Genomic DNA, 14,395 nt, shown 5'->3' with positions numbered 1-14,395 from the left:
AATGTTGACCCCCTTTTTTTTTTGCTTTTTATTGTTTAAGGATTTTTGACATTCATTTTGTCAGATATGTGGGATCCAGTGATGAGTGAGGTGAGGTAATTCTTTCCATTGTGTTCTGAGAGAGAAGTTGATTTTGAGCACATGCTGCCGATTTCCCTGTGGTTAGAAAAGCATAGGATTGTATGCAAAGAATGTGTGTGTAAAACTTTAAGTCCCATGCTGTGAGTTGGCTAAAGCCAGAATTATTCAATCCCTCAGTCCTGGTCATCTTTCATGCGGTGAATGAATGTGAACCTTGTTTGGAAGGTGTCAGGATCTGTGGTCTTCCATCTGCCCGGTCAGAGCTGCAGCTGTCCACTCAACAGGGTAGAGAGAGCTGTACATCACCACAAAGTAGACTGTGACATTGGGATATCTTTGGACAGAAGGGCTAGCAGATGTATTTTCTAGTTTCACCTCATATGTCGGATTTAGAGACGAGATTCTCAGGGTTAAGAATGACTGTGGTCAAATTCACACAGACACATCTCCCAAGCAGGAAGTGGAGCCGGCCTGCGTCCTGTCTCTATTTGTGTGACTGTCCAAAACTGTTACCCTGACCAGTTGGTAAAATGAACTTGCATTTGCATAGTGTTTTTTTTGTCTGACTACTCAAAGTGCTTAAGCGAAACATTTGTCACAGTCATCCATTCATACACTGATAGGAGAGGCTGCTGTGCAAGGTGCTGCTCAGCAGGAGCGATACAGCCATACATATCCAAAGCGACCCACAACATTTCTATGCTCAGCCATTCACACAGACTCACATACTGATGTAACAGCCATCCAGAGCAATTTGCTGTTCAGTCTCTTGCCCAGGAGATACTTTAAGGTGCGACCTGACGATTGAACCACCTTCCTACTGATTAGTGGATGACACGCTTCACTTCCAGAGCCTCATCTGCTCCACAGTTGGTATCTATAGCCCTGGTCCAAGATGATAGGAATGGGCTCCTAACGGCCCACTGACTTGGACAACAATAGAACTTCATGACCTATAGGTTATGTATAGAGCTGTACAGCGACCATCAGTAGCCTTAACAGAAGGAGCAAAATAGAAGGATGACAGTGCAATGGGTCTAACATCATCTTGCTGTCCTCTATTTTTAACCGTACATGTGTTCACTAATCCATCTGTCCATCTATCAGTTACATTCTCCTGTGCTGCCACCTTGGGTATTGTGTAGCAACACTCTCTGATTTGCTAAAATCTTAGATTATTTATCCAGTGATGTCCTTTTCATCACAGTGGTCCATCAGGTCAGTCAGCCATGATTGGTTGGCAACTTAATGAGATGCTAACATTTGAACTTGGTCCCGCACTGCGCAAGTTTAACAAAAACTTACTTTGAGCACTTTTGAAATGAATAATGTCGGGATATTGGATTGTAATGCTTTTTGTGTTTTGTCTCCTCTCACAGGGGTGATCAGCCAGTGGCAAGGGGAGTCTAAGGAGCGTGTCATCTCTCTTGTCCTCACCCACCTCCCGCTGCTCAAACCTGGCAACGTTGAAGCCAAGGGTGAGTACATGCGCCTTCTGCCACGCATCCTAGCCCACACCATCGAACATGGCCACCACCTGGAGGAGTCGCGCCAGCTCCTGTCGTACGCCCTTATCCACCCTGCCACCTCTCTGGACGACCGCGCCGCTCTGGCACTCTGGCTCAACCACCTGGAAGAGAGAGCCGCTGCCCGTGGAGACTCACTGGAAAGGCCTCCTCCTTCTGGGCCACACCACCACCATCACCAGTCCACACCTCCATCCACCCTCTCCTCATCAGGATCATCCTCCTCCACTAACACCTCTTCATCAGGCAATCTCTACTCGTTGCATCACCACCAGCGCTACGGCTCTGACGACCGCCTCAATGGGTGGCAGAGCTCCAGGGATTCAGGACTGGGCGGAGGCTGGCATCAGCAGCAGCAGGGCTGTGAGAACGGGCACCTCCTTCTATACCCATCATCTTCTGTGCCAGCGACCATCAACACGGTTGGAACTGGTGGAGGTGGTAACACTAGTAAGTGTCATGTGTCCTGTGTGCCTTGCACTGTGTTCAACCTTATTCTGATCATGAGGTGACTAAACAGCAGTTCACACATAGATAGACATTATAAGAGCGCCACCTCTCTAACTCTGATCCATCATGGCATTTTTATTTCCTATTCCCAACTGGTACATCTGGTGTGATGGGGGTAGAGACTGACCTACAGACATTAGGGAAGACAATAGACTGGAGACAACCAATGTCACTGCAAACTGATAGATGGGTGATAGACTTCATAGGATCATTAAAGTTGTCCATTAAGGGCTTTCACCAGTTTGGTAAAAAAAATAAAAAAAAGAAGATAATTCTTCAAATCCTTCACCCACATTTTACTCTTCTGTCCAGGTGTCCTCTGGCATGCTCTTCCTGTTGCTGTTTTTTTTTTTTTTTAAATGTTTTTATTCTTATGAGGAAAGATCTGAGGCACTCAAGAGGGTAATGATTAAAAAGCCTTTATTGGTACATGGCTAATCTAATAAAAAACATGCCAACGCGTTTCAGCCTAAAAAGCCTTCGTCAGGGCAAGGGCAAAGGGATGTCTATTGTTGTCTTTGATTATTTAGTTTAATGGAATAAAAACTAGAGGGGTGTAGAAGTATATGTTTTTATTGGAGAAACCTATATATTGGTAGTAAATTACAGGAGACAAATGTGACCAATTTTAGACGCAATTTCTGTTGAAGGTTTGACAAAGAAGATGACTAGCGAAGATTGATGCCGATGCTCTTATTCTCAGGTTTAAGCTTATCCATCAATATTTATCCTCCTTTCACTGAACATTAGGTGGCGGGTTTATTTCCTCTTTTAGCTACGCACACACCTGACACTTTTGAAAAAGCTGGATTCAAGAACACAAACCCTTGCTTGCTTCTAAAGTCAAGGTGGTCAGAACCGCTACACCACAGTGATCACAGCCACCTACTCGGACTGGTCTGATGATAACCTCTCTGTCTGATCGCCCTCACCCAGGCACAATTTCATATGACTGTCACTAAACTTGTAACTCATGTGGAAAACATCTCCAACAAGGCAGCTTTACTCGCCAGAGAGAGGGTTTGGGAAAAATATAGTAGGATGCTGTATGGCAAAGATTTTTTTCTGTGGTAGTTCAATTTGTAAGGACGTATTTTGGTCAATTAGCTGACAATAATAATAATAATAATAATAATAATAATAATAACAGTAGTAGTTGACACTAAGCACAGAAACATCTCTCCAGCAATTGGTAGCACAACAAATTCACTTAAAATGCTGGTACCATTATAATTCTATTAAAGACTCAAAGGACACTCTAAACTTGCCAAATACACCAAACACACCCTGAACATACTAAATTGACTCAACACAGTAAATACAGTCTGGTCAGTCCGACTGAACAACCCACACTGCAACTACAGAGGCTGTATGAGGTGGAAGACAACACACAGAGAGGGGAGGGCTGTTGAAATTGAACATAACTATGGTCAGAGCAGGATATTTCCAGACAAGAATGCAAGGGCTCTGTGTTGTTTTTTTTTTTTTTTCCTCAGAGATGAAAGAAACAGCTGAGGGTTTATAAATAAAGACACATTTAAAGCCCTGCTCACTGCTCCAAGAAAGATCCTCTTGTATTTTTGACTGCTAGCAGCTTCAGTAAAAGACCACAGGATTTCACATCTGATAAACTACAGTTACCCCAGCAATTAGCTCAAGATTGCTGGACTCAGTGAGCAGATGCTTTTCTTAACTTCTGAAAGCGAGTGTAAGTGTAAGGTGGTGTACAAAGTCAGAGGAAGATTTTAAAATATGTTTCATCAGTGGTTCCTGCATCAAATCCCGTTGGGCTGTTCAGAATGTGTATCACAAAACATTGAATCTACTAATCATCCTTAATACGAAATATCTAGCATTAATTCAGTTCCTATTACTCAGAGTCACCAAGTCTTCAGCCTCCTCCCTGTGTTCCTCTGGTCATCATGATGATTATAGGAGTATAATTGTCCAACCACATCAACCTGCGTGCTACTGACACCACATCCTGTTGACCCCCCAGCCATACTCTCTGCCTCGGTCCAAGCCACAGCAGCACATGCCACCCATCCTTTCCCTTGTAAGGCTGCCTTTGTGGGAGACTGTATTTAGGGAAAATGGCTAATATTTAGGGACTGGAACTTGTAATGTTAGCTGGGCACCTATTTTAAACAGGGCCCATGAAGTCCTATACATAGCGGCAACAGTAAGAGGACCGCATATAGGAAGAGGAGAGAGCCTGGAGTATTGGTGGCAGCTTACCCCGTCAGAGCGACGACACAAAAAGCTTTTTGGCTCTCCACCTTTTCATTCAGTTTACCTCCTTAAACAGGAAAATGTGCAGGTTTGAGCTGCTTTTATTGGGTTTAATAGCAAGATTTCAGTTCTTGCAGTTACAGGTCTCCACCCTGAGTTCATCCTGAGGAGCATAGATTTCAATTATTATTAGAGAAAATAAGTGCGAGAGGAAGACTGAGAAAGAAAGAAGTAATGTAATAGGTTAGCAATGGATTGATTTCATTGCTAGTACAGAAAAAGTCGTTTGCAAAACATCCGTGATATGTCTACCTCATGTGGGATGTGTTGATTGGGAACGTAGCTTCAAGGTTGAGTCTCCAAACCAAAAAGCAAGATCTATACCAAGTGAATATAAACAGGAGAGTATATGTACGTAAAAGACCCTTAAGTAAAACCTTTTGAAGATTTAACAGTTGACAGTAACAAGTTTTGCTTGCTTTTCTGCTTAATTGCTTAAGTTAAACTCAATAAACGGACTTCCTTGCTCATCCAGCAGATGCAGCTTCCTTCCTTCAGCTGCCGTTTGTCAACTCATGAACAACTTATTGTTGGAGGAAGAGCAAGTCTACATAGTAATATACAAATACAGGCCGACCTCATTCTTTACAATAGTGTTCCTGCAATCAGTTAAATGCTATATTGAGAAACTGAAAAATGACTTCATGTGTTTATAAACACGGGAGTGAGTGAACAGTGGTTCTGCCAGTAAGATTTCAACAGTCTTAGCTTAGCCCACCTGACTAGTCTTGCTGTTGTCCTGCAGTCCTGACGAGTGGAGGTGGCAGCCAGCAGCACAGTCCCCTGAAGCGCTCTGTGTCCCTCACACCTCCCATGAGTGGCCCCAGCAACCAGCCTCTGGGCCACGTCTGGCTGTCCCAGGAGGACCTACGGAGCGCGAGGGGCCCAGCCCCAGACCATGCACCTCTCTCACCCCAGAGCAGCATTGCCTCCTCGGGCAGTGGGGGCAGTGAACACCTGGAGGAGGCTGGTTTAGGAGGAGGTTCAGGTCTGCATCGCAGTTCCTTCCATGAGGAGGGCAGTGGCATGAGGGGTGAGTACGAAAGACCGAGTGTGCAGTTAGTAACACCATTCAGCCGACTGCTTCGTCGTCTCAGGTCACCTGTGTCTTTGCCAAAAAGCTGCACACACCACAACGACTACAGCCAATTGCCAACTAACTCATTCTGCGCCTGCTTGAGAGGAAATACCTTTTCATACCATCAGGTAGCAGTCGTCTCTATGCGTCATTCAGAAAGGGAAACCGGAAGACACAGGACTGCAGTTACACAAACCATTGTTACGGTAAAGCAAATTTTTTTGACACCGCTCTGGCTATTATAGCCTCTTCTAATCGAGAATATGTCTGATAAAAATTTATAAATGGCACCGACGAAGACGCGGAGGCGGAATATAAGGAGAAATCGTGCTAAATGGGTGTAATCGCGGATACGACAGTGACGGGCTGTTTCTTTCCGTCTCTCTTCTCGTGCCTTGTTTCGCTTAGCTGAACAGCTATTCAAGACTGATTTCCCACACTGAAGGGCTCTGCCACCGATTCAACATGCTCAATTGGCCAAAAAGCCACTGACAAAGGCCGCTTACTGCCAAAGGTGCAGGACACCAGCAACAACTATGACCACAGATGCTCACCGATGCCCTGACATTGGCGGACGGCTGACAGTCAGCCTGGTCTGCGGAGCAGGTTCAACCAAACTAGTGTTGTGTACTTTGTGATGGTGTTGCTAGATTTGGTGACTTGTGAGACACCCCTTTTTTAATCAAAACTTTTTGGAAAAACAATACATTTCACTACAAAAGTACTATAAATAGGTAGAGGCTATCAGCCATCTACCTCATAGTCTTATTTTATTGTAAATATACCAAGTTATTGCTGTTCATTTAAAAAGTGATATAATATTTGTGCAATTATTTGTAATACAGTGCCTGAAAGTCCTATTTTCAACAGTTTGATGTACTGTTTAATTATTCAGCTTTCTAAAAACCCCAGATACCTGTTCTGGCTCAAGATGCAGGTAGACAGTGCCGGTCCTAAGGGTAGCAGATCAGGTTACAGACTCTTGCTATAGTATAGTATAGTATAGTATAGTATTCAGGAAGAATAAATACTGTAGCTAAACCGTCCTGGATATGGGCTTCCCTGCTAGATCTAAGTGCTGACATGGAGAGAGACATGATCAGTTCAGTGGAGAAATGATATGACTGTCTGCAGTGTGTGACTTACAGGCATTCAGCTAGAGGCTTTGGCAAGTTGTTGATCCAGTCAGAGCAGTTTGTCTGGGGAGGCAGAGCCAGAACTGCTGACCCCTTGACCTTACTCTGAGGTTACCACTGTCTCCACTGGAGTTAAAACTTACATGCCTTTTCTTTTACAAACATTTTTCACGTTGTCTTCCAGCTAAACAGGAAAACAAGGCTAACATTCCTCATAGACAGCCCCAAGAGAACAAGCTATCATTTGTCAATTTCACTTCAGCAGAAAATGTAAACACAATTTTTCAGTTATCTGTTGCTCCCAGACTCTGCATTGAGTGTCAAGTATCAGGTGGTGGAATAAGGTGCTTGATTTCCTTCAGTTTATAGAGCATTGACATCTCAAGATTTAATGGAGGTTTATGTGCGCTTCCATGGCCAAATATCTTGTGTCATTCATCACAGACTTGTTTTTAAACTCTACAACAGAATCCATTGTTCAGCTAAATCAAACCACAGTCTAATTTTGTTTAAACACTCTACTGAAGTCTGTATTACTTACTGGAAGGTGGAGGTCTGCCTGTGGAATAACATTTGACATCATGTGGGGTGGGGAGTCGAAGGAGATGTTCACCGTCCTTGTCGTTCCTTGTTGTGCAGTCATACAAGTCTCTGTTTGCTCTCAGAGCTTTTGCAAGATTATCAAAGTGTCTCCTCAAAAGAAATTATGAATATCAGGCAGCAGATTAACAAAGGAAACATACTGTACTGGAAAGTTGTTTGCTGTATTAACAGTTGTTTATTCATTCTCTTGAGTTGCACGAAAGGGACTGTTTGTTTGTACTGCAGTTGCTGCAGCTTGTAAGCAAAGAAACAGTTAAACCAGCACCAGGCCTGAGTCTATTACAACTACAAATTAGAACAAAGATCTCTCAGCAGCTAGCTAACACTCTCAGCAGTTTGAATGTGGAACACAGACAAGCTGAGCAATACTAAGCATTTCCAGTAAGTAATGTTTTACTAAACATATGGTGGGTAAGAATCTGATTAGTTGACCCCTCTGCCAATGGCATGCCTTTGTAAATGTGCATTCTTTTTTATCTTGGATGATGTTAAGGATGCAATCCAAAGATGTCTTTGAACACTATTTTCTTTTACAGATGATTTATTTTGTTTTTTATGTCTGTCCCACAGATGTTCCTGCATGGCTGAAGAGTCTCCGTCTCCATAAGTATGCTGCTCTCTTCTCCACAATGACCTACGATGAGATGTTGTCACTGACTGAAGAGCAGCTAGAAGCACAGGTTTATGTCCCCACACACACACAAACACACAGTGTCTTACTCAGTTAACATTATTAATCAGATGTGAACCTTATACTAATGCGGCAATTCAGGAATTGACGTTGGTATGCATGAAGACACATGTCAGTACTTTGTACTTGTATTAAAAGAAATATCTTAATATCTCTAAATATCAGTTTTAATCTATTTTATTTGATTAATTGATGTACTTATGTAACAATGTAATTCAGGCCAAGTGGAAAACTTGATAACATTGGAATTAAAGGGACAAGACAAACTTAGCAATTGTTGTGCTTGTACTTACGGACGTTGAGGAGGCTATTCTGAAACAGAGGATGCAGTTAAAATTAACACAGCTCACCAGGAAGCTGTATACTTCCTCCAGGTGCTGCTGACTTTTTCTCTGTCTGACCCTAACATTATACACAGCTACACTGAGACATGCTGAACTTCAACAAAAGGACAAAGAGATGTCCTGTGTGTCGATAGTATCAGTTCTTCTTGGCACATACGAGAAGGGATATTAACTCAAATTAATTTGCTGGAATCAATTCTAAGATTTTTCTGTCCTTCCGACCAAAGATGAGCTTTTTTTTTTTATATCCTGCTGTTACATTTTCTCAAAAACACATCTGCTCAATCTTTTTAAAATACAACCACCTGCTCCATTTGAAAGAAACTTGTTTGTATTCCACACGTCCCTTTATCTCAAAGAATAGGTACCCATGTTTTAGACCAATATGTTGCCAGTAAGAAAAGGGATGTTTGACACAAAACTCTTTTCTCCAACAGAAGGTCACTAAAGGAGCAAGACACAAGATTGTTATCAGCATTATGAAGCTCAAAGAGAGGCAGAACCTACTGCGCAGCCTGGAAAAGGTCAGAGTGATATATACTCCTTCTCCTCCTCTTCCTCTTCATCATCTCACTAAAAGTATTCTCATACCTGAAATTAATTGAATTTGGGCACATTGTTCATTTATTTATTTTGATTTGCATTTACATTTTTATTATTGGTAACTGAGCTTGGAGCCATAGTGGATACCATAGGACAGCACCTCTCGTTTCCTGTGTGTTTGAGAGAGAGAGCGAGACGGGTGGCCATTCTCAGTCGGTGTTATGTATCTGAGATGGCAGCTAAGGGAACACCTAATCCAGGAAGGAGAGTTTTGGGCTCCGAATTTAAACCCATCCGCCTCTCCCACCCCTCACCCCTCCATTCAGCCTTCAGAGCAAGACAATGGCGCTCAAGGGCACACCACAGGAGGGACTTCTTGAGCCAGCTAAATTCAGACTTAACCTTTTCACCAGCGCTTCTTTTAAAAATTTGTTCCCGCTGCATTAGTAGGGCTGGGGAAACAAGACACCTGTTGCTTGGTATTTTGGGTTTACACACTCATGTACAGCGCTGCTCTGTGAGGGGTGGGGACGGAGGCTGATATGATGCACATGGACATGAGTAGTGAAAGAAAACTGCATTTATGTATTTTTGCTGTAGCTTTATTTTCTGCTCTATTACTTGGCAGTGTGGTCAGGGATCACTCCACCTCTGTTTGTCTGTGAGCCTGTTTCTTCTTAATATTCAGCATGTTGGTCAAAAGTGACAGATTTTTTTTTGTATGATTATGTTACATTTTTGTGAGTCAGGTGATTCACAAAAGTCTTAAAGGAGAAGTTTACCAAAAAATAAAAATGTTGTCATCTACTCACCCCCATACGTACGAAAGCTGGAGAAAGTTTTGTAGTCCACAAAACATTTCTGGAACTTCAGAGCAAAACAGTGTTGCGGCATTCTCAAGTAGATGAAAAAGACCAAAGAAAACATAAGAATTGCTCCATACAGCTCGTCCTGCGTAATCCAAGATCACAAATTAATTTGAAAAGACATTATTCACACTCTTTTTAGTCAAAATCTTCACTGTATAGCTGCTAAGCTCAAAGCACCCTTTCAGAAGTTGTTGCACAAGCTCCAACGTGCCAACGTTCAAACCAATTTACAATCTTAGTGCTTCCAGACACTTGGATCACTCTGTATGAGCTGAATGGAGCCATTTTAATATTTTTTCTCTGCTGTTTTTGAGTTTTAAAATAAGTTCCTATCTACTTTTGTTGTTTAGGAGAATATTGCAACACTGTTTTGCTGTGAAGCTCCACTTTACCCAACTTTCCATCTCCATGAAGCTGACTAGATAATAACTGAATTTTCCTTTTGGGACGAACTTATCCTTTAAGCTGAAGTTCCCATTCTTGTCATCTTCATTGTGAATCTCACACCAGATCCTTCACTTAAATAGATCAAAATGTCATTATAGGTTCTGTCAAGTAAAACCTCCACTCTTTTAAATCTTTCTCACCTGCCCCCGCCTCACTCTCCGTACCTTCCCTTCCTGCTCTTCCCTCCTATCATTTATCACCACTAGGATGTGTTGGAGGGCAGCAATCTGCGTGCTCCACTGCAGGAGCTCCACCAGATGATCATGACGCCTATTAAGGCTTTCAGTGGTGGCGAGGAGACCTCCCCGCAGCGCCCCCTGCTGAGCCCTGAGAGCAAGAGCGCTGCGCCAGGCTCCCACCTGAGTGGGGGTGGCGGAGGGGAGGCTGAGTCAGGCACAAGCGTCATCGCCGAGGGGGATCTACCCGGCCAATTCACTCGCGTCATGGGCAAAGGTGAGCTGCCTCTCAGTTGAGCTTGTGTTCATCGACTGAGAGATGTTTTTGTTTTTAATGTCTTATTTTCCATCTGTGCTTCCTCAGTTTGCACCCAGCTACTGGTGTCGAGGTCAGATGAGGACAACATCAGCTCCTACCTACAGCTCATCGACAAGTGCCTTATCCATGAGGTACCCGGTCTCTCTAAAATACATAAACAATACAAATCAGACCAGAACAGACAGTACATGATGATTTGGACTGATATCATGTCTGCCAGTATGATGTTGCAAGTTTGGCTACCAATGAATTCTTCCCTTTTTTTTTTACTTTTACAATTGTTTCAAGTTTCAAGTCAAGTTTCATTAATTAAAAATAAGTTATTTTAAGTGATAAAAGCGTTCTGAGGGGCAAATTCAGTAAAGTATTCAAAATGCTCCACAAATTTACAGCTGATTTCATTATTCATCACTATCTTTTTTACTGATCGTTATCACTAAGGCATCTGTGATTTAATAATGACACATTATGTTTGTTGAACATGTACTGCAAAACAAGTCTACCCCAAATACATTCAAATAAATGAAAAAATTAATTTATACATACGTGGAACTGCCCTCCTGTCAACTATATACAAATATTATTTTTACAACCTAACCATGAACATTTCCTGCAGAATCTTTCTAAACAAAATTAAATATGAGGCTTTGTAGTCATTGAGTTATTGAGTTACTTGAGGAAACATTTCAATCCTAATCAGATCAGTGTAAAAGTACAGATACAGTATACATGGATATACCATAAAACATACATTCAGCTCTAACCACTCTGTGTCTCTTTAAAACTCTTGAGTTAGAGAAACATATCCGTTTCATTTGTTTTAACACAATGCACCTGTACATCCTCAGCCAGGCTTCATGTCATCCCTGATTCATACTGCCTGTTCTCCCCTCCCCCTCCCTGACAGTCCTTCACTGAGACACAGAAGAAGAGGCTGTTGTCATGGAAACAACAGGTCCAGAGGCTGTTCCGGTCCATTCCGAGGAAAACCCTCCTTGACATTGCAGGGTACCGACCGCAGAGGAGGTAAACACACAGACCTGCAGTAGCTTTAATGGTTTGAATCAAGATCAGTCTCACTTTAATAAAACATCCAGAACATCCAGAACATCCAGGTTGTGTGAAAAGAATACAAATCTCTGGGTGTCATTTATCGTATGAGTGAAAAATGTCAGAAACCATTAGAATGGGTGTACACAGAGCAAATATGACAACTACACTATTCATGTAGTTCACTGATTCCCCTTATTTTTATAAATGTAAGCGAATAGAGAAGTGAGTTAGAGAAGGATTCATTCATTTTACAGTGTTTGATGAAATCATCACCGCTGCTAGAGTAAAGATAAAATTCAAATTATGCGTGTTAATTTAATTTTGAATGAATAAACTTTATTTTAGAACATTAGTCTTTCTCCCTCCTAGTCTTGCTCCTTTTTGGCATTTATGTGTGGCTCATTATTTGAAAAATTGATTTGTTTACACAGTTCCAACACCTGCAATCAGGAATTCAACCAGTGTTTGCTTGTGTCACTTCTCGCCCTGCTGCAGCCGTTTCGGCCAGTCCAACTCTCTCCCCACCGCTAGTTGTGTTGGGAGCAGTGTGTCGGCCAGGAGGAGCCTCCGCCAGTTCCAGATGCCCTCCAGGAGTTTGCCGGTTGCCAGGCTGGGCCCACTGGGCAGCGGGGGGCTGCTGGGGCCCACGCCCCGCAGCTCTAGCAGCACACCCACCGGCCCCAAGCAGGGGAGACAGGTGAGTCGTTCTGGGAGAGATGAGAGTAAATCAGTAGGGAGAACAGGGAGTGCAAGTACAGGCTAGATAACAAGGACAGACATTAAAGTTTGATTTAAGGAGTTAAATCAGCATGGGTGTAATGGTTTGATGAGCCTTTCAGTTACCACATTATTATTTATTAGTATTTACATGTTTTTGTATATGTGAAGATAAAATAGCATGAGAATATTGAAGATCAGATTAAGATCTGTAATACAGTAAAACAGGAGTTAATTTCATTGGTATTATCCTGTGGGTGTAGCAACTGGAAAACTGACTGGTGTTCATGACTGTACAGAGGAACATTTTGAGATGTGTAATAATACATTCCAGGATGTTTACAATAACCTGGGCAGCAGAATTCCTCCCTCAGCACGTATTCTGCCTGAAATAGACTTTTTACTCCATGACAAAAAAATGTGGGGTGAGGAAGAGGAGCAGTGGTGGAGTTTTGCGAATGAAGTGAGGTGGATGGAACTCGTAGGCAGGTCACCCCACATACCAGAGGCCCTGCGTCAGTGCCGAACACTGAAACAGGAGGAGCTGTGGAGCTGTTTCAGGCCCATCCTGGCACACTTTGGTCTCGGCTGACCCAGTTCATTGGGAACCTCTTGCGCTTTCTCTCTCCCTCTCTCTCTCTCTCTCTCTCTCTCTCTCTCTTTCTCTCTCCCTATCTCTATCTATATCTATATCTCTATCTATCTATCTATCTATCTCTCTATCCCTCTCTCTCTTTCTCTCATCCCTTACAATGGGAGGAAATACCTCAGTTCCTCCTCCTCCTTACGTTGGACCTTCTTGTGTGGGACTGTAGTCTGGATGTGTAGAGAGAGAAGGAGAAAGAGGGTGGGAGGGAAATATGTGAGTCATAGTTTGGGAGAGGTAGCTGTGGTGTTGGAGGAGGAGGGGCAGTGAGAGAGAGAGAGGGAGAGTATGTATGAGTGTGTATGAGAGTGAGAGAGCCAGTCAGAGGCAGTGAGAACAGTGCACAGGCATTTCCTGTTTTTCCCTGGCCCGTGGCACTGGAGGGCCGTGAGGAGGGAGGGCAGAGGGAGAGAGGTGAGGGGAGGGGCGTGTGGTAATGGTGTTGGGGGTATAATAGGCAGGTTACAGTTAGGAATTCATGTGGTGAGCGTCTGAGACTGTCATTAGGTGTGGGCCAGACATCCAGACAGGAGTGTGGGGGGTGAAAATGTTGAAGACGCTCTGGCATTGATCTTAGACCCAACTACTCTCAAGCTTGCTCATTTCATATTCCTCTTTGATCATTGAAGGTATAGCAATATGTTAAAAGCAGTGGTTTAGGAAATTAGTTGAAAGTAAGTGCAGGATGTGCAAGCTTAAAATTTCAGCACCAAATTATATCGGATTCATGGCTTTGCCTTCTGGGGCATTCTTGGTGGACTCGTGTCGTTAGCTAATAAAACACCTGTTTAAAATGAAAAAGTCTAAATGCAGCAATTGCTCAAAAAGTCGTATTTAACTTTCTTTGTACCACAAGGGACACTCAATAAATGCCATGCGGCCCAGGAAATCATCACATATTATTGTGCTTGTGTAAATATTTTAAAATGATTTCTATTTTCCAATACAGGAAAAACTTGATTACACTAATGTTGACGATTGTCATCTCAGCACATTTATATTTCAAAATAAGTTTAGTTGCATTTTTGAGCAGAACAGCCCAAAAACTATTGAACAGATTTCCATAAAATGAAACTGAAACAGTAGATGAGATGATGGTGTTGGTTTAGATTTCAGCTGTCAGACGATACATGTTTTTTAACCATAACTATGACACTAATCCTCCAGAGGTGTTGGCATGTTCAACAAGTTAATTTAATGTTAAAACATCCTCCTCAGGGTCTGTGGTTTGCCAACCCTGGAGGAAGCAACAGCATGCCCAGCCGGACCCACAGCTCGGTGCAGAGGACCCGCTCCCTGCCAGTTCACACCACACCACAAACCATGGTCATGTTCCAACAATCTGGTAAGAAATGCTTGGCAAC

General features: G+C 42.8%; 1 protein-coding gene across 4 annotated transcripts in view; it reads left to right on the top strand.

Annotated features, from left to right (window-relative positions):
• samd4a (sterile alpha motif domain containing 4A) overlaps positions 1–14,395 on the top strand; it is a 53,964-nt gene that overhangs the window by 25,539 nt on the left and 14,030 nt on the right. Inside the window, exons 3-11 of one of the 4 annotated variants that reach the window (XM_084353114.1) lie at positions 1,461–2,057; positions 5,155–5,442; positions 7,797–7,906; positions 8,702–8,785; positions 10,327–10,573; positions 10,661–10,746; positions 11,523–11,641; positions 12,164–12,365; positions 14,250–14,376. In XM_084353114.1, coding sequence (XP_084209240.1) covers positions 1,461–2,057; positions 5,155–5,442; positions 7,797–7,906; positions 8,702–8,785; positions 10,327–10,573; positions 10,661–10,746; positions 11,523–11,641; positions 12,164–12,365; positions 14,250–14,376 — 1,860 coding nt within the window. Of the gene's footprint in view, positions 1–1,460; positions 2,058–5,154; positions 5,443–7,796; positions 7,907–8,698; positions 8,786–10,326; positions 10,574–10,660; positions 10,747–11,522; positions 11,642–12,163; positions 12,366–14,249; positions 14,377–14,395 lie in introns of all 4 variants that reach the window. The other 3 variants (XM_084353113.1, XM_084353116.1, XM_084353115.1) reach the window with 3 other exon arrangements.

Source organism: Pagrus pagrus (genome assembly GCF_965226575.1).
Source record: "Pagrus pagrus genome assembly, chromosome: 1".
Lineage (NCBI taxonomy): Eukaryota > Metazoa > Chordata > Actinopteri > Spariformes > Sparidae > Pagrus > Pagrus pagrus.
Note: the sequence above shows the minus strand (reverse complement) of the source record. Positions and strands in the feature narration are given on the sequence as shown.